This window comes from Mycothermus thermophilus, assembly GCF_041956435.1.
Source record: "Mycothermus thermophilus strain CBS 625.91 unplaced genomic scaffold VTJ04scaffold_4, whole genome shotgun sequence".
Lineage (NCBI taxonomy): Eukaryota > Fungi > Ascomycota > Sordariomycetes > Sordariales > Chaetomiaceae > Mycothermus > Mycothermus thermophilus.
Genome location: NW_027191430.1, coordinates 1,576,355 through 1,600,372, shown reverse-complemented (window position 1 = coordinate 1,600,372; position 24,018 = coordinate 1,576,355). Strand labels below are relative to the sequence as shown.

Genomic DNA, 24,018 nt, shown 5'->3' with positions numbered 1-24,018 from the left:
TCGGGTCTCGGCTTAGGTGAATCTTGCGTCATCTCTCATTCTTCGCCAGTAATAAGAATCGACCCCTTTCCCGAACACTCAGACATGAACACACATAAAGATTAATCACACTCCGTTCGGCTAGAGGTCAGGCCAGATTCCACTATGCCTACGATACCGCGGGACAACACACGAATCTGGGTTCTCCTCACCATCTTCTTCCTAATCCTCCTCTCTCGCAATGATGCTCCCTCCTTAATCGCGGGCCCCTTCTTCGGGACCTCACGTCTCGGTCGTCTTCGAGAGGACCACAAGATCCTCAACAGCACCAAATGGGGCGATTTCTCCCCGCAGGTGCCCGAGGCTGGCGCTCCTCCATGGCAGGCTCCACGCTATCTCAACCTCACCGGCTTCCGCGAGCTCGACCATTTTGCCTGGGAGGATCTTGCCCCATTCAAGGATCGCTGCCGGCAATGGAGTCGCCACGCGTATCCCCCGCCCAAGGGCGCTGCTGACTGGGAGCATGGACCTATCCGGAGGACATGGCAGAATGCCACCGGCACAGTTCATGGGAAATGGGTCCGTCGACAGGGTTCTGTCACCAGACACGCGGCCAACTACAACCTGACCGCCATCGCTCCTGGTGTAGACTGGGGAGATGCTACTCCAGTGGAATGGGGCTGGAACGTCACGGGTTCACACGGTACCATCCTGCTGCGGCTGTCGGAGAGTGCTGATGGTATGGTGTACGAGGAGGAGACAAAAGCCGGCAAGCACCCGCCGTCCGGCGGCCTGGCGAGGGAAATATCCGCAGTGGCCGACATCCAGGACGAGGAAAACTCCTCCCCGAGCTTCGCCCTGCGCCTGCACGGCGTCCATTGGCCTCGACAAGGTTCCATCCTGCTGACCACGACAACTGAGAAATTCGCCGGCATTTTTGGCCTACCGCACCTTGCACCGGCGCCAGAGTTCTACCACACTGCCAAAATGTTGCTCAACCGGACGTTGAACGAGGTGCTGACCAGGAAAGAGCGCGCCCGATTCGGAGACGCGGGCAACCCGTGGACGCCCGTCGTCGAGGAGGAGCTTTCAGTCCCGTGGGCGCGCTGCGAGTACGTCATGTACTTGCAACTGCACCCCCTTGATTCATTGTACATTGGCGAGGATGAGTCCGACGAGCGGCTTGCTTCGTTGATTGACCACTTGGAGAATGAACTCCGGTTCCCGACCGGCGCACCATCCAAAGGCAAGCCCGAGCTCCGTATGTCCATGGTCGCTTGGTCGCCTGACTGCGCGTATTATCTCGAGTCCAAAGGCCCACCGCTGTTCCCGTCCGTCGAGGGCCAGCACTTGGTGGGTCTCAAGTCGGAGGTGCTGCTCTCACGCACCAAAATGTGGATGTTTGGGTTTGCTGCCATTCTGATGGCGCAACTGTGGCTGCTCAAGACGCAGATGAAGGAGTCCAATACCCCCTCCACCCTTGGCCGCATCAGCTTTCACACGGTCGCAATGATGTTGCTTGCCGATGGCCTGGTTTTTACCTGCTCGTCAGCGTGGAGCCTCTCTGCCACCAACACCTTCCTCGCTTCTCTCATCCTCACCTTTGCCGCCTTCATGTCTATGTCGATCGGTGCGGGCTTCCTTTCCGAAATCTACAAGCATCAAGAGCCAGAGCGACGACGTGAGGAAGCACGAGCCAATGCTGGAACGCGGACAACGACACCAGCGCCAACACAAACATCTGCCTCTTCCTCTGGCAACGCCACTCTCCCCCTCCCGGTCACCGCCCCTCGCCCTGCTTCCCCGCCCATTATTATCCCTTCCGACCAGGACATCGACGCCGAGATCGCCGAAAACACCGCCCGCGCCGCCTCTGCCGTTCCAGCCGGAACTACCGGCGCCGCATCACCACCCCGAGTGACCACCTTTGCCTCCATGACCGGCACATTCGTCCTCTTCGGAATCGGGATTCTAATCCTTACCGCCATGTCGCTATCTTGGCCGCCACGAGCACGGGCGATTTACCTCAATTTGGTAGCCTTTACCTACCTCTCCTTCTGGACGCCGCAAATTTATCGCAACGTATGGCGTAATAGTCGCAGGGCGTTTGCCTGGCGGTTTGTCCTTGGCCAGTCGGCGTTGCGGCTCCTGCCATTTGCCTATTTCTACCTCAGGAGCGATAACATCCTCTTCGTGGAGCCAGATCCCATGACGTTTTTGGCACTGGTGGCATGGGTGTGGGCGCAGATCCTGGTGTTGGTGGCGCAGGACGTGCTGGGTCCGAGGTACGGCCTGCCAGCAAGGTGGATGCCGGAGGTGTGGGAGTATCACCCGGTTTTAAGGGAGGATAATGTTGAGGCGGGCGGGTTGCCGATTGGGTTGGTCTCGTCGGGAAGTGGGATCGGGGAGGATAAATATGGGGAGGAGAGCGAGGAGACCTCGCCCGTTGCTTCTGGATTCCCTTCGGGGACGACGACGAGCCAGAGAAGAAGCTGGTCCTTCTCGCTGGACGACGACTACAGCACGGGAAGTGCGGGGCGCAAGGAGCGCGAGAAGGAGCTCAGGCGGCACGGGATGGCGCTGAGGACCGTCGACTGCGCCATCTGCACCGAGGTGCTCGAAGTCCCGGTTGTAAGAGCGGACGCGAAAGATCCCCAGGCAGCGGGAGGGTTGGCGGGAGTGTTTGCCAGGAGAGCGTACATGGTGACTCCGTGCAGGCATATTTTTCATACCAAATGCCTCGAAGGGTGGTTCAGGTATAAGCTGCAGTGTCCTATTTGCAGGGAAGAGCTGCCGCCTCTGTAATGGACTGTTCGTTTGTTCACTTACATGCAGTCACCAATACCGTTCTTAGAACACAAGTTCGATCTCGGAATATGTTTGGATGGTTGGGGTTTGAGTCATGGTGTCGGATTCAGGAGCGATAGGAAAGGGTTCCTAAGTCGAGGATGCCTGGCATGAAACTGATTCTCCTGGCGATCTTTTTTTCTGGGGTTGCCATCTGGGCCAATCCTTGCCACCCTCGTCCACAGTCACGGGCAAACCTCGGGAGGCCGGGTGGTTTGACGAGTTGATGTCCGGGTTCCAGTGGCCGAGCGGCGTCAGCACCGGCCCCACTTTCGCCCGCTCGCCCCTGCCGAGACCCGCCCAGGAACGGGGATGCGTTGATGACGTCATGATCAGCATCCTCGGCATCTAACCAACACCAATGTGCTTCAACCACATCGAAGAGAACGGTAGTACTGACGAAGAGGAACACGGATTAAAATACGTAAGAGAAAATAAAACAAAACCCACGGCGGTGGGGGTTGTGGTGAAGCAGCACCTACCGATTTGTGTATCGGTGACCCATCCCTGGACGTTTTCGTGCCTGTCGCATTTGTTGTCGGAAGAGGCAATCCCCGGATTAGTACTTTTCCATAGCAACACCAGAAAGGTACTAATACTCATCACGATCCAAAAGGCAGAACTGTTTCTTAATGTTAACAACCTAGACAACTTAGTAGTAGTAACAGTCAACGATTATCCAGCAAAATATACATCCAAAATGCCTAAGGTTCCATTTTCCCTGTTTCCCCCCCCTCTTCCCAACCCATCCAATAACTCACAGGATATGACAGATCACCACCATCCTCCTCGACTGCGACAACACCCTCGTCCTTTCAGAGACCCTCGCCTTCGAAGGATGCGCCTCGGTCCTGAATGAAATCGCCCAGGCCAAATCCATCCCGCTGCCCCAGCCCTTCACGGGACCGTCCCTGCTCCGCGAGTTCGTCGGCCAAAACTTCCGCGGCATGCTGACCTCCCTCCAATCCCGGTACGGCTTCCCCCTCGCCCCGGAGGAGATTGAAGCCTACGTCCGCCGCGAGGAGGACGCGGTGATTGAGCGTCTCCAGGCCGAGGCCCGCGTCTGCGCGGGCGCCGACGCCGCGCTGGCACGCCTGGCGGAACGTGGGTACAAACTGGCCGTGGTGAGTAGCTCGGCCCTCCGGCGGGTGAAGGCGAGCGTGGAGAAGGTGAGGATCGCCCATCATTTTGTCAATGGAGCTGCCGAAACTGGCTCCGAGGAGGGCCACGCCATCTTCTCCGCCGCGACCAGCCTGCCCGTGCCGACGTCGAAGCCCGACCCGGCCATCTATCTTCACGCGGTGGAGAGGTTGGGGAAGAAGGCCGAGGAGTGCGTCGCGGTGGAGGATAGCAGGAGTGGAACGCTGAGCGCCGCGAGGGCGGGCCTGAAGGTGGTGGGGTATGTTGGGCCGTATGAGGAAGGGGAGGAGAGGGAGAAGATGGTGGCGGCGTTGAAGGAGGCCGGGGCGACGGTGGTGATGGAGCATTGGAGTGAGTTTGACGAGTGTTTGGCAAAAGTGGAGAGGGGAGAGGCTTAAAAGCGTAAAGGGACGGGTTGAGGTGTGTTTTCTTTTTGGATATGCCTATAGACTACATGGGGTAGAGTATCTCGTTCCCAGGTTGCATCAAGATAGATGGTCGGGCGATTATTCAGGGACTACTAGACGAGACACTGCGGCAATCGATAGACCCAGAGACCAGGCCTGAAGCTCGTCTCATTGTTTGGCTACCTCCTCCAGTCCATCAAGAAGCTATTGACACTTTGTAGTGTAGCCCTGTTAGGATTAACGTCCGGCAGAGCAGTGACAATATGTCCCAACCGGACACGGATAGACGTTTTGTTGAACAATGCCTCTCCGTCCTCCTCTCGCCGGACTTTTCCAGCATCATTGAAACACCAGCAGTAGACGGCGAGTGCGACGCCTATCGACAGGTCTTTGCCGGACTCGCACAGGATTATCACACCCGGTTTTCTTCCTGACGGGCTCTCGCTGTCCACCGCTTCCTCTTCCTGCCGTTGTTGAGCTTCTCTGATATACCGTAGCAGGAACTCGCACACTGTCGGCAGCGCATCTCTCAAAGCTCGGCTCGCGGCTTTGCTCCTTCCCAACCCAACCTCCAGCCTCCTTTTCCCTTTTACCCACTCCTCAGGCGGTGTGACCTTGTCACGGATCACGACGACACAAACACCCTCCTTTTCCCAGGCCACCGGATTCCTAAACGCGGACAAATCACCCACATATATCCCCCTTCCGGGGACCGCCTCTCGTACTTTCTCCCACACTTCATCCCCTCCCTCCGTATCGTCATCCACCTCCCCTCTTGCAAGGCTCCTCTCCTTCTCTACCAAGCCCCTGATCAGTGACTCCACCACACCTTCCCCAGCCGCGGCGGCATCCATCAGCTCACTTTTACAACGCCAGAATATCCCCGGCGTCAACCCCAACGCCCAGTTCTCCGTATCGTCCCCGGCGCCTTGCACGTAACTGTACCCATCCCGGGCGTATTCATCCTGACCTGCCCGGCGGGAGCTGGTGCAGCAGACCACCACCGACCACTCCTTCCTCAGGTCTTGAAGCCCCTGCGCCCAGGCACCCAAATGGTCCCGATCGTCTTGGGTGATCCACACCGGCCGTAGCGGTTTAGCAGGCAAAGGTTTGTCTGGACCGCCGGCGGCGCGCTGGAGGTCGGCGCGGAGGGAGAAGAAGGATGTGACGAACCCTGGCAAGAGGGCAGTGATTTGCGCCGCTTCAGAGGCGGAAACAGTGTCTGGGGGAGTGTGCAAGATGTGAGTTGAACCAGGAAGTTCCTGGGTTATGGAGGGGAAGAGGATGTGGTTGAGAACAGCACACCAAATGGGGATGGTTTTGCTGAGGGCGTCCGGCATTCCTGAGGTGAATCAGTTAGCATGGTGGTTGAAAAGCAGGCTGGGGGATTGAGTCAGAGGGGCATACGCTTGCCTCGACGCGTTGAGTCAACAATGATACACCTGTGGGTGAGACGAGTCAGCTGAATAGTTCATCATCTTGACAGTGTTGATGGCGAGTGAATGTTTTCAAGACAGTGAGAGACACATGAGACTCGAGAAGCATAACACAGTGATGGCCAAACGACGACATTTCATTATCAGCTGGAACTGTAGGACTTTGTGTATTCCGAATGGCAGAAGCATAATTACGGGCTGACGGTTGGACAAGAAAAGAGAAAACCCACCCTCCATATTCTCCTATTAATCCCAACAAATGCAAATTCAACCTCCTCAAACTGAACTTCCACTGGCCGGTATGACCATCGGTACTCTTGAAGTAGGCCGAGGCCTTTTTGGTCGCTGGGTCGACATACCAGCTCCCGCAGCGCTCGTTGGCGACGAGGGGAAAGTCTGGCAGGGCGGCGGCAACGTCGGCCACGAAGGCGGCGTCCTCGCAGACAGACCGCAGGCGGTTGGGGATGGATAGGTCAGACCGCCGGATATCGCCTAGAAGGTGAGAGAGTTTGTTGCTGGCCAGGTCTGGACCGGACTGGGAGGGGAAGAGGAGCTGGTCAAGGGTTGGGGGTGGCATCGTTCGTTCGTTCATGCTACGGAGTAAGCTCCGGAAGGTGATTTACCATCAGTTCGTTACCTGACTGTAATAGGTAAAAATGTTCGGGATGCCAGTGAGATCCAAGTGGTGAAAATCTAAATGTTTCGAGATCGATGCAACAAAAACACCATGGGTCTCCAGCGTCGGTCGCCGCATGCAGTAATGAAAGATGGAGTTTTTTTGCAGTGGTGTCAATTTTCCTCCGGGGTATGAAGATCACTAGGGAGCCGGCTCTTGGCTTCGACTCGACTCCATAGGGCTGAGTGGACCATGGATAATACCCAACTACACTTGCTCCAGCGAGATACAACGTCCTCTCGAGAAAAAAAAAATAAAAATAAAAAATAAACTCGGTTGTACTGAGGACCCCTAGTGTGAGTCCCAAGGACGCCTCGTAGTTCGCCCATCCACCATCAACAACACCCACTTTTCGCTCTTGTTCCGGTCTCTCTTCAGTCCAGTCAGGACTCACTAAAACGTGCCGTGACAGACAGAGCAACATGGTTACACGGCATCTACCCGCTCTCTCAATCGAGCACTTCAAATCATCTTCCCAAACATCCGCCTACACCGAGAGCACGGCATGGTGTGGGATACCGATACCAACAAACCCAGCCATGGAACATTCGGACGGGAGGTTGAGGAGTGTCTGACGCTGCCAAGCACTTCGGCTCCTCCCCAATCTGGACGACCGGAGCAAGCCGAGACTGCGCCACCTCCACCCTCGTGTGTGGCGGAGCCATCTGTCCTCCCTCTTTGTGGAAGACAACGAAGAGTCCTTGGTTGATGCTCCGAAACCTCACATCAATGGCGAAGACAGCCATGATTCAAGTGAAAGGAGACGAGGAAGAAGACTAGTCGGTCTAGAGCATCACGGGCCAGCGCAGTGCCTGTCCAGGCAAACACAAGGCGAGGGACCAGTCCAAGCTGGATTCGCTGCTGCGTGCTGCCGAAGTGACACCTTCGACGCGCATGTTCTTCGTTGAGAGTAATACCTGATGCAGGACGGCTTGGGAGGCAGCGCGGATAGCGCTCTCCAGCGACAACAACCACGACAGCAGTAGTACCGTCCGCTCTGGATGAGTAACCGCCGCTTCCTCGGAACGTTTCAACACGAGGTTCCAACAGTGCATTCCATGTAAGAATGTCACAACGGGATGCGATCCACACTCGAAAATCTTGGAGTGCGGGATAACGGTCAAGTTCAGCAAGCACCTCGGGCCCGAATGGGGAAGACCACAACAGTTGGAACCTCGAGCGCATATAATCCGGAAGTGCCGGCCAACATGGGAGGCCTGCGATGCCGGAGCCCACTCCAAACCAAATGCATACGTTATTATTTTGGATTTTTGTTGTCGTGGTGTGCGTACGGACTGCATCCAGTGTGGAGAGAAGATCGAGTGCGCAGAATTGCATGTTCGGCATTTGGTCCAGCCCCTTGGGTTCTCTCATTCTTTGCCATAGGGCTGAGCTCCCCCATCCCATCTCTGGCCTGCTTTCTATGCAAATACCTAAGTATGTACCGGGGGTTTCTGAGCAGCAGGATCGCCAGTGCGTCTATCAGGATCGACGGGCCAATTGGCGTGGCCACCGTCGTGGGGAAGAGAGACAATGACGTGGTCATGGACCTGCGGCTTCTTCTGCAGATCAGTAGGGCTGAGATGGAGGCATATTCCGTCGAGTCGCGAATCCATTTCGGATGTGTACTGGACATAGACAGTATTGGATGCCTCAACGGGCCCAGGCCATGATCTTTACGGCGTGACGTTTGCTCGTGCGGCGGCACAGTGCGGGGATAGATGGATGGAGCTCTGCCATTTCTGCAGCACCTCACTCAGTTCCGGGCCCAGTCGACGTGTGCTTATCTTCCTGGAAAAAACGGATTTTTGCTGGAAGTGAGGTAGTTTGGGACGACGTCAACAACCTGGATATGCAAGGTGAGAGGCGGTGCATTTAGTTTATTCTGTTTTGTTTGATGAAGAAGCGCGGAAAGCGGAAAGTGGGATGGCGGAGCTGTTCCAGACGCTCCAATATGCTCCAATTCCCCACGAAAAAGCTACGAGTAAGGTAAGTATGTACATACAGTGTGCGCCTTGCGACCTTAATTGACGTCAGGGAAGCGTTCTCTAACCCCCAGAGGTCATCACCATCATACGGAGTACCTACCTGACATCGTCGGCAACGAAGCCAATCTTGGGCACCCAACTCCTCTGCGCGCATATCGCGACATCTTGATTCCACTTCCATCCCCCAGCCACTGGACTGTGATACGGCAGAATGTGGTGTGCCCCTCTTCCCTCCTCCAAGCTCTCGTCCTCGTGGAGTCACTTGGCACCGATGGACATTGCAGCACCGCGGCACCGTGCCACTGTCCAGGATGGACTGTGGAGCCAACGGAGCAGCTAGGGAATGGGTCTTGGTGTGTTTCCCCACGCGCTGACGAGGTTGGTTTTGGCTTTGGACCTAGGTACATACCTAGGTACCTAATCAAGGAGAGAGGGGAGGAGACGAGCGGACGGATGGACGGGAATATGTAATCGAGGAAGAGACTTGAACCAAGTGAACTATATTATTCGTCTGTATGCGGACTAGAAGCAGTGGAAGCAATTCGTTCTGCTAGTGAATGTCAACTAAACTTTAAATCAATCTCACCAGCATCCACGTCTCCCCGGAATGCAACGATGCAGCAGCAGGGATCTGACTGAGCCGCCGAGAACCCACGGGCCCCCCTGCAACCTTTCCAGCGGCACAGTGACGGGGGGACGGGTTAGACGAGCCCGTGGAAGAAACAGGCGACAACCCTCCCGGCCGAGCCCTGTGGCAGGGGAAGCCACCTGCATGTGCTGCGTGCTGCTTCTGCTGCTTGCTCATGCTGCGGGTGTCCATATGGATGGGGTGTGATGAATGCTGGCCTGGCCGGCCGTTTAAAGACCCGCGAGCTTGCCGCGCCCCCGGATCGACCCTCTTTCTCATGGCCCCTTGTCGCCGTCAAGACTCCCATCGTTGATCGCCATCTTATGATCGAGCTCGCCGGCCCGGGCTGCTTCAAAGCTGACGTGCTATAGTCATTTTGGTTTGTTTGGCCTTTGCGCCTGTAGCATCCCCCGAATCCCTCTATTTCTGGCATATCGAGTACATAGCTACGCCTCCCAAACTGCCTTCTTCGCGACGAGGCAGCATTCAGTCGAAACCCCAGGCATCGATTCATCAAACGAGGCACCGCATAGCCGAACGAGCGATAAAAAAACGCGCCTGAGGTTGTCGCGCATGTACGGTGCACGTCGTCCAGGACAGCGAACATCGTCGCAGTGAATCCACCCGTCATTCCAGGCTTGCCGGCGACGCAATTGGCTCCACATATCGGATGCCGCAAGGAGGAGAGATCAAGAGCCGACGCGAGAGTTCATGGCCGTGGTTTGTACAACAATGGGCGCCACCCCGCCTCAGCAGCTTGGTCATGGCAGCAATGGCCTCGACGACGCTGCCTCCAAACCAAAGCGTGCCCGGACGAGCAAGCCCAAGGTCAAGACGGGCTGTAGGCCATGCAAGTAAGCTAGCCCCAAGCTCCAGTCTCTCGCTCAGCGCTGCGCAGCACTGCGATCGAGAGCGCTAACATGTGTAACCACCTATAGGGACAGGAGGATCAAGTGCGACGAAGGGCGCCCGGCATGTAACAACTGTATCCGCTCCAAGAAGGAGTGCTACGGCTATCCGCCACCGCCCCGGATACCCGGCCTCACTGATGAAATCAGGATCGCCCCAAAGCCTCTAGCTCCCGCGTCGTCCGCCACCGGCCTACCAATCCCCGTCCGCGAAATCCAACTACCACCACGTCGAGCCTCCAAATACAACCACCGCCGCGCAGTAGCCCTATTGACGCCCTCCACGCCTAACCCGCTTGCCTTGGCCCCCCTCGCCCGCGCCCCCCGGCTGAACTACAGCCCTTCTCTCACCCTTCCCTTCACCGATCAAGAAGCCCAGTACTTCCACCTCTTCCGCTCGCACACGGCCAGCGAACTCTCGGGCTTCTTTGACTCGGGCTTTTGGACCCGCAGCGTCCTGCAAGAATGCCACTCCACCACCGCAATCCGCCATGCCGTCATTGCTTTGGGAGCGCTATACAAGACGTTGGAAAAAACCAACGAATCCCCGCCGGGCTCGCCATCCCCTGATTCTTGGGTAGCCAACCCAGCCGACACGGCTCAACGGCACTGGGAGATGGCGATCCGTCAGTACTCCCACGCCATCAATGCGCTGGTCAAGGCGGATGCGGCCGCGACTACGTCACACCGAACCAGTCTCATGGCGAGCGTCCTGCTGGCATGCTTCGACTCGTTTGTGGGCGATCACAAGCAGGCAATCCGGCAGATCCAGACCGGGTTGAGGTTGCTGGAGCAGTTGCGGGCGGAACAGCGCCGGCAGGGATCCGGCGCCAGTACCGCGGAGCCGGTCGAGGAGGAGCTTACCCAAATGTTCACCCGCCTCGCCATCCAGGCCAAGTCGTACGACATGGCCTTCCATTTCCCGGATCCCTATGTCGTGCGCTTGACCTCGAGCCACGCCGCGCCTACGCAGCAGGACCCGGCATCTCCAGAATCCGAACGCGGTGGTTCACCTGCTCCCAGTGGTCCCTGCTACAGCGCCGGCAGCGGCGACACCATTCCCGACCGCTTTTCCTCCGTCATGGAAGCGCGCGTGGCATGGGACCGGCTTCTGGAGCGCATGTTTCGGTTTACAGAAACCCTGTTCGCGCGCGCGCAACACGGAGTCATGGGGGTTCTTCCCGCCTCCCTACGGCAGCACGGCGCGTCCTTCAAGCGAGATATTGAGGCGTGGTCCAGGGCGTTTGACCCCATTCTCGCTTCGCGCACGGCTCCTGGCGTAAGCAGCCAGGAGAAGGCGGCCATTGCGGTGCTCAAGATGTTCCAGATGATGGCCTTCATCTTGCTGTTGATGACGTTTAGCGATAGCGAAATGCATTTCGACAACTTCAACGGGCTATTCAGGAAGATAGTCGAGCTGGCACAAGAGGTGGTTGGGGATGAGGAACAGAGGGCAAAGGCGATGAGATGCCCGACCCGTGAGCTGTGTCGGCACCAGTCGCGGTGCCAACCACCGCCACGACAGCACCAACACTCATTCCACCAACACCAGCAACCCCAACAAACCCCCCCGCTCATGGACACCGACTTCTCCATATACGACGACCCGCTCTCTACAGACGCAAGGCATATAAAGCCCAGCTTCAGCGCGGACCTAGGTATCGTCCCACCCCTGTACGTTGTCGCGACCAAGTGCCGCGACCCCGTCCTGAGACGACAAGCGATCCGGCTCTTGCGCAGCAGCGCCCGGCGTGAGGGCATGTGGGACAGCGAGTTGACCGCGAGGATTGCCATGTGGATAGCCGAGGTAGAGGAAGAGGGCGTGTTTCCTCCTTCTCACGGCCCCAACGTTCAGGCTGATTTTGCCGGGTTCGGATCGCCAACGGGAGGTGATCTGTTCGCCCAGCAACAGGCCTGCACCGCCGCGGCCGCTACCATTCCGACCCCCGTGGCGAGTCCCGTCACCAACCCTATCCACACCATCAACGACAGCATCCCAACATCACAGTACCAGGCACACCTTCTTGAGCAGCAACTTCGGCAATTTCATCAGCAACAACAGCGGCCACAGGCTGCTTCGCGCATCACGCCAGCGCCCACAATGCCCACGGCAATGCCCGTCATCCCCGAGGAGAAACGCGTCATGGTCCGCGCCGTCGAGTTTGACCTGCGCGAGCGGACCGCGGTCATCCAGCTTGGGTCGAGGAATGTGAAGACGGGCACACCCGATTTGAAGACCAAAGTGGCGCGGATCGCTTGGTGATTGGGTCGCTGTGTAACTACTGGATATCCATGGTGGATGATCCGACTTTCTCACCATATTGTGACCGATTGTATTATCGCTCAATACGTCCAGGGATTTACCAAGTGTGAGTGTCAGCCAAACTAAATATCTGCCTTCAGTTCAGACACACCCTTTGGGATATACGGATGATGGAGTTCATCAGGTTGTTTTCTTGAAGCTCGCTCTGGCAGCGGGGTTTTAGTTTGGAAAGATAAAAGTCTTGGAAACAGCAATGTGCAAATGTTTCGTTGGAGTTTGGACCTTGACAGATGGGCTGGTATGTAATTTAGCTGGAGTACTGAAGGTGCTTTAATCACCTTTTTTGCCATTATTTAGAATGGCGATATTCAGAACCAACACCAGAACATTGGGCTGGGCGAGAGTGCCCAACTAATTTCCATGCCTGCCCTCTCACAAGTGATGCCTACCTGGCATTTTGACCCTTCGCGCGCGTTGTCTGTTTCAGTCGCCGCCGCTGCTCGGTCCATGCCTTCCTGTTCCCACGTTCAAGCAACACTTGTCGGTCACTGGACGGTTTGGTCGAGAAACAAGAATTTTCTTTGATACATGATGTACTCAGGTCATTCATGCGCTTCGATTCCCATGATGTGTCTATGTCTATCAGGTAGTAGTACACAGCCCTTGACTAACCGTACCCAAGAACTCCCTCATTTTATACATGAAGTTAATCCAAACCCTCATTACTTTCTCCCGAGGGGGGACAAGGGGGGAAGGGGATTTTCCTTGTGCCTGGCAGCGGCTACAAAGGCACAGTTACCTGCCTTCCTGGCCCTGACACCCTTCATCAGACGCTAGAAGACCAGCCACATAAACTTGGAGTCAAGAAGCCAGTCTCCCAGCTCGTTTCAATTGTGTAGATGTAGCTCAGGTAGTCAGTCCAAAGAAAGGCCAAGGAAGTGAGCCGGTCCCACGGTGCCAGCACTTCATTCCGTTCAACCTGTCTGACCATTCGTTACCCCCTGGCCGTGCCCTCTTGCTCCCCTCCAACTCCGCAATAGGTACAAAAACGCTTAACATGAAAAAAAAAAAGTAAGAACAAAAGTCCACGAAAACAACCTTCCCAGAACGCCATGGGTCGTAAAGTGAAATGATATGCTCCCTCTTCCTGACAACACCTCCAAAGATATCCCTTCCAATATTCCGGTCTCCTCAATTCATAGGGGTGTCCGGTTGCCCCGAACGCCACCTTCTCAACTTCACAGAATCTCCTTCAACTTTTCCTTTTGTGTCGGGCTCAGCGTGAGAGGGAACTTGACGTTATACTTGACAATGAAGTCTCCGCGCTGGCCTGGTTTCTTGGAGATGGGCATGCCGAGCCCCGGGTAGGTGTCGGATGACCCGGGTTGGGTGGGGTTGGCCTTTCCGATCTTGATGGCGCTGCCGTCGATGGTCGTGATTGTCCGCTGCCACCCCGTCAGGGCCTCTTTGAGGTCCAGGTCAACCGTGTGGATGATGTCGTCGCCGTCGCGGACGAAGAGAGGATGCGGTTTCTGTTTTGGAGTTTCGTTAGCCTGCTGGTCTGGGGAGTGAAAACAGTTCGGGGGGAGCGGTAGCTTACCTCTTCGATGACGAAGACCAAGTCTTGTTGCCCGCCTTCCTCTTGATCGCCGACGCCCTTGAACCGGATCTTGCTGCCCTTCTTGAGGCCGGGCTTGATAGGAACCTCAAGAATGGCATCGGTCGTGGTCCGCTTGTTGTTGTCGTCGAACATCTTCCGCTTGATCTTCATCTTCTTTGTGACGCCTTTGTACAGATCCTCAAGCGACACTGGCAGCGGCCGTTCGATGGTCGTCACCTCAGGCGTCGCAGCGCGCTGGGTGCGCATGTTCTCACCAAACGAACCCCTCGGCCTGCGCGCGCCGCCACCCGGCGATGTCGATGCGCCCGCCGAAGACCGCGCACCGCCGAATAGGATATCGTCGAAGATGTCGCTACCCAACCCGCCGTCCCTAAAGGCGTTGGCGAAGACATCCTCGGGCTTGGTGAAGTGGAAGTTGTATGAGAAGCCGCGGGCTCCTGGGCCGCCGCCGCCGGAGGCGTTGGTGAAGAAGGACGCGAAGCCCTCAGGCATGCCACCGGCAGCGAATGGGTTCGGGCCTGCACTGCCGCCTTCCGGTGGAGGGACGCCGCCGCGGAGAAGGAACTCGAGGCCGAACTGGTCATATAGTTTCCGCTTCTCGGGGTCGGAGAGGATCTCGTATGCTTGCGAGACTTCTTTGAACTTCTCGGCGGCTTCCGGGTTGTCTTTGTTTTTGTCGGGATGCCATCGGAGGGCGGCTTTCCTGGAGGAGTGTTAGCATCAGCAACGAGCTAATGTGGTGATGAGCTGGCGACGAGCGCCTGCAGTAGAGGGGTGTCTCCGGAGTCTACATACCTGTATGCCTTCTTGATCTCGTCTGGGGTGGCGTTGGGGCTGATGCCCAGCTGGTCGTAGAGCTTTGTTTCTTTGACCATGTTGGAATGGTGATGGTACCGACGACGAGGTTGCCGTCAATGATGGATACAAGTGGTTCCGAATGTACTCTGAAAGTGGATAGTAGTAGTTCGTGTTGTGTCAGGTTGCTGTAAAAAGAGGCGTAGATGGCAAGCAACCAGGTGCTATGTGTCTGAATTGTATCTGTCGTCGTAGGTCGGAATGAGAAGAGGAATGATTCGTTGATGGCGAGATGCGGAGTAGAAGCGTGAGTTGTCTGTTTTGAGTCGACAGAGGTCGAATTGGAAGGTGCTCAAGTGTGGAGAGATGACGCTTAGCTGCTGCACCTCGCTCGTTGCAGCTTAGGAGGCGAAACGACGGGCGAATCGCGGCGGTCGACCGACTAGAAGCGTCGTGAGAGCTCCAGAAGTCTCGGCGGGACTCGCGGGTTCAACCGGTGCTCTGCTCGTGGGGGGAATGATTTAAAGGGTCCGGGTTGCCGTGGATGGTTGCAGCCAGAGCACGAAGACACTCAACACACTTGGGAGTTATGCAGCTCGACTGGCCTGTTGCGATTAATTCCAGGAAAAGACCAGCTTCGGTTGGAGAGGTGTAGTGGATATTTGTTGATTGGGGAAAGATGCGCGGGCGTGGACGTGGGCTTGTAGAAGATTCGACGGGCAGCCTATCAAGTTTCCGCTTTTGAGCTTCCCTCCATGACGCAGCCTCCTTTGACGGCGAAATCGAGGCTGACAGAACAATGGCTGACCCGGATCCAGGAACGTGGCACGGTTAGAATCACGAGCCGCACTCAGCATCCAAGCCTCCATCAACGTGACTTGTTGTCAACGGATGGAGGAGATGTCGGGTCCATTGTATGACTGCTTCCTCTCTCTGTCTCATGAGCTTCCCCTCAGTGATCAAGTGCCCGAGACAGTTTGCCCCGCGCCAAACGGCGCCCCGCCAAGGACCCACATAAGGCGCGGGCCCGGTCAATCAGCCCACGGCGGAAGACCAGCGTTCCATGTGAGGGAGTGGGGGCGGGGCCCGGAAGCTCGGGGTGCACGGGCCAAGCTGGCTGAGGTGCGTCCGGCAGGGTTATGGCTGGGAGGCGATTTCGAGAAGATGCCCGAAATTTCAGGCTGCTAGTGGAAACTTGCAGGCTGTTGCTCAGGGGCAAGTCAACACGATGGCAACGACAACAAATCTTGATTGCAGGATCGCGTCAATGGGGTGCCTGAAAAGATATATTCACCACCTCGGTGAACTCTTGGTTGTCTCTTGCGGCATTTGCATGGCACCTCCCGCTGGCAAGCCTCTCTCCCCAGCGTTGCAACCCCTCATGCCACAAGTCTACTCAGCACGGCAGATGCATGAGAGTAGTGACGACATCCCTGGCCCAATTGCATCCGGTCAGCCGGCCACTCAGTCAACATCTGGAGCATGGTTAAGTCCTTGACCAGCGTAAGGACCCCCAGTGGAAGAGTCGGGTTTTCCTTTGACCCACAGCAAGTGCTGAGAGTTCTGGATGGTGTTTTCGTTGAGAAGCCACTTGACTGGGCGGGGAGCAAGTCCTGACAGGAACGTTGTCCCACGCTCACAGTTGATGCTTGGATTTTATGGCAGGAACCAGGATCGCGGCATGTCCATCTGTTAAGAGCGGGATAGTAGAGAGGATCGATTTTGCATACAAAGTTCTGGGCTGCACTAACCGCGGGTCCATGCGGACCTTTCCGCTGTGTTCCTTCCTTCACGTCCATCACCGCTGCCCTCTGACAAGGGCTTTGGACCGGGGCCTTGCGGGCAGTTTCCGTCCATGAATCCATGGATGCTGCTTATGGATGCCTTCTGGCATGCACTTTCCAGGGGTCCAGGGCTAAGTATCTGAGGTGCCTACCTGATCCGAGCAATTGTCCGCCGTCCTTGGTTGAAGCAACTGGCACCTCCGATGCTGTGCTGAGGGAGCTGAGAGGGCACGAAAAAAAAAAAAAAAGGTGAAAAGCGGTGGTTGAGCACTTACTGTGAGTTCATGAATCAGCGAAGGCTCGTAACCGTACAAGCTTGACTGCAGCCCATAGGTAAGGCAGGAAGTACAGTCTTGTCCTCCCCTCCATGCTCAGCAAATCCATTGGGACCTTCGTCATTAACACCCCGTTTATATCGCCAACACCTTCGTGACTGGTATCTCTCACGATGGGCACCATTACCTCCATATCCATCAGGCCAGCCGTTTACCCACCATCTGCGTTTCCTTATCCGACTCCGATCCGACTCCGAAACCCTCGGACAAAGCATCACCATTGCCGGATTGGACTGGCCTGGTGGGAGTGATAGGTCGTGCCGTGTGGTCGTGGATAATGGCCGGTGCTGTGCGAGAGGTCGCCAGATGTGAGTCCCGTCTTAGCCGATTCCACAGAGGTGACATTAGGTTCTGCTTATGGCCAAGACGGGGAAGACACCATCGGCAGACGAGTGCCTTGACTGAAACAGGCGAGGATGTGCGGGTCCCCTTTCTTGGGGTGGCGGAAGCGGTGGCATCAGGCAGTGGCTCTTGGAGGAATGACCGTGATGATATTTATCCCCTCCCTTCACCTCGACAGTCTACCCCTTCCCACCCCTTGGCCTCAGAATCCCCTCACGCTCGAACGTGTCATCCTCAACGGAATCTTTTTCAATCAAGGCCCAAGAGATAAGCCCAGGAGAATAGGAATTCGCTCAAGTTCTCATCAACATGAGACATGGCCCCCGGTGGTGATGCTTGGCGGAGATGGGTATAGACCACAGGCGCTGGGTTGGTGGACAGTTTTGCTGACCACAGAGAGCAGTAATGGCGGTAAGGAGGGGAGAATAGTGGCAGTGTGGTGGCGTTCATATAAGGGTAAAGGGAAAATTGGTGAGCTTCTTGAACGCCTCCGTTGCTTGTTAAGGGTATGATATTTGCCCGGTTGGAACTCCGCACTAAGGTGAAGACTTCCCCCACTTACACATACATCTGACGCCCTGAGAGCGTCAAAATAATCCGTGTTGGGATACTCCTTTGACCTGAAGATGACGATGAAGTATGACTCAAGCAAGCACAGGTGCGTTTGCGATCATGAAACCAAGGGTCTTGGCCAACTTCGGTCATTAAGGTAGAGCGGTTAGCCTGATATTATCCCCATCACACACATAGATGAGTCAAAGGAATGAAGGGTTTGGGTTGGGAGACATGGCTACAGTCCTCGGGAAATACGGGAAATACTATTGGTTAAACAAGCCTTCATTTGACTGTCCCTTTGCGGGAGATTGCCCGTGAGATGCCAACCTACCATAGCGAGTGATACCTCAAATACGAAAGAGAACTGTGAAGCCAGGACGCATCGCAGGTTGCACATTTGGAACCTCCAGAACCATCTATAGTACTTGTCTCGAATTACTGTGCTTCATGAGTTCTGAATCACTTCCACAGAAGAGGCTCTATAAACATTGATTTCCACGGGGTACCTAGGTACCTCGAAGCAGACTCGTTGCATGGGTCTCAACGGTGTTTGCTAGGCTTGAAACATCCGATGCGGTGGCAGGAACTTTACAGCTGTTCCAAAATGATGTGGCTCACTCCATCAAGTCGTCCTCCGGGTCTCTCAAGTACACATGGAGGCGTACTGTGCAAGAGCAATAGAAACACCAGACCGAGATCCGAGCTCCAGTTTGCGTTGTACCAGGTGTGCGGACGGTCTTAGCTGTGTCAGTGAAGTTTCCCCACGAGAAGTCCAAAATCCAAGTACCGCGAACACGGAACATGTGAGAACACTTCTATGACCTCAAGGTGCGACATGCACCTTTGCCACGGGCGTTTCAGACCTGCCTTTGTGGCTCGCTTCTTGGTTGGTTTGACTGGATGGATGATTTTCAGGTTGGCCGACTTAGGTACGAAAGGTTCGGATGAGTCCCATGTTTGCTCCTTCGGTTTTCTGAGGTTCAGTTCAGGCGCAGTATGGCGGCTAGGTAACCTCGAGAATATTGCCTTTGGCCCTGCCTGGAATCGGCACTTCCACTCTTCGAGGTTTGCTTGGTACCTGCTATTGAGTCGATAGATAGTCGGCGGCAATCGTACGTCACTAACAGGTCCAACCGCCTTTTGCCTGGTGACGACGCAAGTTGCCCAGAGACCAAGGCAACCCAATTCAAAGTGTCTATGATCTCATTTGCCTCGAGAACGGAACTTAGCCGCTTGATGACGGCTCTCTTCCCGCGAACATGGTGATCGATCGATTGGTCTAGCGGTTCATGCGCTGGATCGAACAAAGCGATGGTGCAACCGGGTAGGTACGTCATCGTGCAGCCAGCCCGACAGGGCAGCCAATCATATTGATGAAACCGAAGGATAGTGCGGTCCCATAACCAAGGTCGTCCCGTTGGCTCCACAAGCAGTTGCCTCTTTGGGTTGCAACCTAGACGTCACTTCGATTCAGAACCCAAAAGCAAGACAGAGCAACACAACAGGAGCAAACCAGAGAGTTTGCCCAATTCGTGTCAAATCTTGAGTTTCGTGCAAGGGGAGCACATTTGATACCATACCCACGTACGGAAGTAATCGGAGAGATAGAATACCTATGGATTGGATGATAACGAATCCCTAGATGTTCAGGTTGTGAAACCTGAAGAAAAAAGCGGGCTATGAAGACTTGACCTTGCTGGAACTTTGTTTCTCCAGGCCGCCTAATATAGCTGTACGACAGCATTCCAATGCAACATGTCTGGAGGAGATGTCAATTTCCATTCTACAAATGGGTCCATTGAACCATTATCCTGACGTCACACGGCGTAGCCAAGGACCCAGAACTCGTGTTTGCCCCTGAACCAGGGACTGGCCAGACCCGTCCTTCACTCTTAGCTTTGGCCATACGTAGGTACCTAGCCAACCGGTATGTGAGTCCATCTATGCAGGTGGATTGTGACAAACAACAAGCTTGATGACGTAGCCGAGTTGCGTACGCAACGCCCCCCTCCACCAAGTGATCCCCTTTGAAAGTCCTCGATGGGGAATCGATCGTCTATATAATCTACCCTCTCCTTCTCCCAAACCTCATCATTTCTCTCTCACCATCAGCAGTTCCATCATCGACAGCCTCAAGTCAACAACAACTTTCAAACAAGCTCTACTACACCAACCAAACCAAACAACCAATCCCAACCAGCCATTATGGACACTCTCAAGAACGCCGGCAACTACGTCTCGGACAAGATCCAGAGCGCCACCAACGCCACGTCGAAGGAGGCCAACAAGGAGGTCGCTAAGGACAGCAATGTCGGTCTCGGCAGCCGGTAAGGCATCCCCTTTTCACTCGACCATGGCTGGTCCTCTCTTGGATATTCAGTACTAACACATTTCATCTAGCATCTCGGCTGCCACAGACGCTGTCGGCGACAAGGCTAAGGAGACCAAGCACGACACCTCGGCCGAGGCGCACAAGCAGGCTGCCACCCACTAAGGGGTCAACATTTGGCATGAGGGTCATCATGGATAGCGCTTGGTAGAAGGCGTTTTTGTTTTACCCTGGAGGAAGAATGGATCGGGAGGATTCTGCTTTTTTTTGCTTGACTGTTTTTCGTTGCCATCCTTCTCCTGAACTTGAGTTCGGTATCGCTCGCCTCATGGTGTGCGGCAGGCTTGACGTTTGGAGGGGCGGTATGGCGACCAGTCGCTCATTTAGTTTGGTCAATTCAATACCCATTGGCTCTCCCAAAGCTCAGCTCCCTGCTAGTCTTAAAAATATGCAATACGTGATGCGATTTGTAATTTCAATGCTTCGCAAATGTGATGAAATGATGCCGTACAACGAACAAATGTCAAAAGGGCGAGGTTGTGGTCATGCTTGATTGGGCCCGCCCTGCCTTGGACCTTCAAGGTTCTCACCTTTTGTCTTCTCTCCGGGACAACATAAGCCCAAGGTCTGGCCATCCTTTCCAACCACCTCCCCTCAATGACCACACCCGAGTGTGGTCGAGCGGTATTGAGAAGAGGCACCTAGATTCGCCAGGCACGCCCACGTCGTAAATCGGAAACGTTCTGGGTTCAACCCCCAGTCGTGTCGGCGCAAAAACCACGGGGGCTTTTCGTAACCGTTCCACCTCTACTCGACCGGCGCGGGAGTAGGGCTTGACGGTGAACGTTTTGTTTTTGCTTGTCTTAACATTTTTCATCCATCCTCTCTTTTTTTTCTCTCTGCATCTTTCTGTGCAACCTACTGCCTGAAAACACACCAAATCCCATCAACTACATAAGAAGTACGATGTAACTTTATCCAAACGAGGTCACAAATTGACTTAGCCGACAACGTTGTTTTTAAGTTGAACATAACTTCATAGGTCAAGCTTTCTACAACGAAACACACGGAACGCCCATCTGTAGGTGCAAACGCCTGACCTCATAGACATTGGTGATCGGCCACCCCGCGAGGGCTTCATCATCTTCCTTCTCCTTCTCAAACATCTGGATTTAGTTGAACACTATACTTGATTCTTCTGATTCAGCCGGGTCCTCAACCCTTGGGGCAAGTTACTTTTCCTTTTCCGTTGTCAGAAACTAAAGAGTCAGGTCAAAATTACGAACTGTCTCAGAAGCACCGGCCATCCTGCTGCACGTCAATAATGTGTGACACACGCCTCTGGAAAATAGCAACTCAATCGAGGTCATGTCGCCGTGGAGACACAAGTCAGGTGACACACAAGACGCCTGACGATCCTTCAAGAAGGATTGGTGGAAGAATGTGCGAAAAGAGATCCTCACGCATTGATCACAGCAGAACCACAATGCAGAAAGGAACGGTTCTGACTTTCACTACTCCCATGTCAGTAGCAAGTACGTAGGACTACCTAACCAGCATTTAAGCACGCTGGGTGATCCAGGTTGTGTGGTAACAAGGGAGATGATATGACCGAGACGCAGACACATATTAACAACTTAGACGGGGTCTCGGAACCTGCGCCCTGGGAGGAAAACGTGCCGTTGATTATAGAGGGGAGTGCTTCCGGGTTCCCCCATGAACTAAAGTATTAACAAGGCTTGTTTGTGTTTCCCCAGGTTTATTGTCAAGGAGTCTCGAATGTTACGCCACGTTGCTGTGGCGGGGGATGCGGCCACGGGGGAGGACTGATCCTACCGCTGGCGTGGGATGGGTGGAGTCCTGTCAAAGCAAGGAGTGAAATAAATAATGAGATAGCACAGATATTATGGGAGCAAGGTACTGTACGTATGAAGCTTCGGAGGCTAAGACCTCGGACACACAATCCTCCGACCGTGCCGCTGACAATACCGAGCCGTCATCGGGCGATTTCTTTTAGCGTTGCCGTCTGAGGTTTTCCCCGAGCACTGTCAACAGTTTTCGGCCGCGTACCGAGCATCTCGTGAGAACCGAGCCGTCTTCGGGGATGAGGTGGCAGGAACGCCATCCTAAGGTTGGGTTCAGAGACATTCATGACCTCTGAAGTGATGGCCCCTGCATGGCCCATCATGAGATCTGCAAATGCTACCTCGTAAAAGAAGTGCAACTGAACGCCATTGCCCCAGCTCGCTAATCTTTATCTCGTCTTTTCGTCTTATATATGTACTATACTCTGTACTGTCTAGAACATCCAACATTGGTCCTCTGCAGGTGATTTGCACTGGAATCAGAGCCATCCACATGGTGAGCGGGGTGATGGACGTGGCGAAGACATGGCTCCCTTGTCGTGGCCCACGCAGAAGTCTCGCTGTGTGTGCCGCCGAGACGTGGAAGGGAGAGTTTCCGAGATGTTCTGATACAGACCCATGCTTCAGAGAGGGATGCCATGGTAAGTCAGGTACATAGGCGAGGCAGAGCGCATGGCGCACGGCGTGGTTGAAGCCCTCCCGTCAAGACACGCAGAAGACATGACTGGCGACACTGTTGCCAGCCATACCATGGAGGAATGGCTCGTGAGGCAGCCGGCCGTGCCAACCTCAAGATCGAGCTGGTATGGCTGGGCGTTTTCACAATGGAGAGCATGAGAACGGCGACTTGGCGTTTCCATGGAAAACCCGGAACTTTGGGGCTGTTACTGATGTCGTTATTGTTAAGATGACCCAAATGCTCATGGACCAAATAGTTGATATTAATCTAAAGTGCTGGTGACCATACACTTTAGAGTATCCATCAAAACCTGGAAGAGTTGAGAGCCAGCACTCACGGCAGCCAGGCAATGGAAGAGATGTCGTTGAGCATTGAGGCTGACATTAAGCTGCGGACTGGGGTCAGCCCTGCAGGGTCCGGGAGCTTGGCGTCGCCCCACACCAGCCTCCCTGCCAGCCCCCCATGCCAGCCCCCCATGCCAGCCCCGCCAGGTGGCAGGGGTCGCTCCTGCCAAGAGCCGGCCGTTGCAGGGAGGCGAAACCTGGGGCTGTCACAGGTTTGCTTCAAGAACACCTGCGGTCTCATGCCTCGAGTCTCAACCCGCCAATACGCGTTGAGATGCTGCTGACAATCCAGTCCTGCGCCTTCCTCGATCTGGACCTCGCTGAGACTTTGAGGCCGGATCGAGCTCCTTCCAGAGGATCCCAGGGCAATCAGGGCTTCTCGTCGCCGCTGCCCTTTCCTCGAATTCCCTCCGGTGCAGGCTGCCAAGTCCAAAATGTTTCTTTTCTCGCGTGCCCGAAGAAACTTGGAACCTGCCGTGCATGCACAAGTCGAAACCATCACAGACCCTCGCCGTTTACCACACCATTGCCTAGAAGTCCAGAACGGCATAGCCATGTGCTCGCCATGCCGTCGCTGTTCGAGATGGGCCGCCGCTTGAACCTTTGGCCGGCTGGGCTGCAGACGGAGGACACCTGTATCGATCAGCTCGGTCAACCAGTTCTGACTCTAAACTGTGGATTTTAGTTCCAACATGTCCAAGGAGGGAGTTTAGACCATCAAATATCTATTGAATCATATTGTGGAGTTTTGAACTTACGAGAAAGCTCTCTACCCGGGTGGAATAAACTTGCAATGTGGAATCCCCGCCGTCCCAAGCTCTCGGAAGCTTATCCCGGAGCCCGTCCCCAGCTTCATGCGCCGCAGCCCGCACCAATATCGGCTTGGGTCTGGCTGCCCCACTGAGGCCGAGCCTCCTCTCCCTCTCGACCACCGTCATCCGTCATCTGAGGAGCGTCCAATGCCTCACGTCACACATCTTGGTGTCCTCCCTCCTTCACCCCTGGTCCTTGTCACCGTCGCAAGCCAAGCCCGAGCCGCAGTTGCTGGGCCGCTCGTGCGTTGTTTCGTCTCTCCGGACTGTGGTGCTTGGAGCCTG

At 55.2% G+C, this 24,018-nt stretch overlaps 7 protein-coding genes across 7 annotated transcripts; 4 read left to right on the top strand and 3 right to left on the bottom strand.

Annotated features, from left to right (window-relative positions):
• Positions 1-144: 144 nt before the first annotated feature.
• VTJ04DRAFT_6318 (uncharacterized protein) lies at positions 145-2,784 on the top strand (the record flags this gene model as incomplete). Its single annotated transcript, XM_069364525.1, has 1 exon — positions 145-2,784. The coding sequence occupies one exon, from the start codon at positions 145-147 to the stop codon at positions 2,782-2,784; it is 2,640 nt and encodes an 879-aa protein (XP_069218343.1).
• A 742-nt stretch (positions 2,785-3,526) lies between these two features.
• Positions 3,527-4,364, top strand: VTJ04DRAFT_6317 (uncharacterized protein; the record flags this gene model as incomplete). Its single annotated transcript, XM_069364524.1, has 2 exons — positions 3,527-3,535; positions 3,600-4,364. 2 exons carry the CDS (start codon positions 3,527-3,529, stop codon positions 4,362-4,364), a joined length of 774 nt encoding a protein of 257 aa, XP_069218342.1.
• Positions 4,365-4,552: 188 nt separating this feature from the next.
• On the bottom strand, positions 4,553-6,386 carry VTJ04DRAFT_6316 (uncharacterized protein; the record flags this gene model as incomplete). Its single annotated transcript, XM_069364523.1, has 3 exons — positions 4,553-5,715; positions 5,781-5,815; positions 6,040-6,386. 3 exons carry the CDS (start codon positions 6,384-6,386, stop codon positions 4,553-4,555), a joined length of 1,545 nt encoding a protein of 514 aa, XP_069218341.1.
• A 3,447-nt stretch (positions 6,387-9,833) lies between these two features.
• VTJ04DRAFT_6315 (uncharacterized protein) lies at positions 9,834-12,272 on the top strand (the record flags this gene model as incomplete). Its single annotated transcript, XM_069364522.1, has 2 exons — positions 9,834-9,955; positions 10,040-12,272. The coding sequence occupies 2 exons, from the start codon at positions 9,834-9,836 to the stop codon at positions 12,270-12,272; spliced, it is 2,355 nt and encodes a 784-aa protein (XP_069218340.1).
• A 1,238-nt stretch (positions 12,273-13,510) lies between these two features.
• On the bottom strand, positions 13,511-14,768 carry VTJ04DRAFT_6314 (uncharacterized protein; the record flags this gene model as incomplete). The annotated part of the gene is made up of 3 exons (XM_069364521.1): positions 13,511-13,804; positions 13,873-14,596; positions 14,689-14,768. The coding sequence occupies 3 exons, from the start codon at positions 14,766-14,768 to the stop codon at positions 13,511-13,513; spliced, it is 1,098 nt and encodes a 365-aa protein (XP_069218339.1).
• A 5,141-nt stretch (positions 14,769-19,909) lies between these two features.
• VTJ04DRAFT_6313 (uncharacterized protein) lies at positions 19,910-20,198 on the top strand (the record flags this gene model as incomplete). Its single annotated transcript, XM_069364520.1, has 2 exons — positions 19,910-20,031; positions 20,105-20,198. The coding sequence occupies 2 exons, from the start codon at positions 19,910-19,912 to the stop codon at positions 20,196-20,198; spliced, it is 216 nt and encodes a 71-aa protein (XP_069218338.1).
• Positions 20,199-20,258: 60 nt separating this feature from the next.
• On the bottom strand, positions 20,259-21,340 carry VTJ04DRAFT_6312 (uncharacterized protein; the record flags this gene model as incomplete). Its single annotated transcript, XM_069364519.1, has 2 exons — positions 20,259-20,444; positions 21,320-21,340. 2 exons carry the CDS (start codon positions 21,338-21,340, stop codon positions 20,259-20,261), a joined length of 207 nt encoding a protein of 68 aa, XP_069218337.1.
• Positions 21,341-24,018: the final 2,678 nt, after the last annotated feature.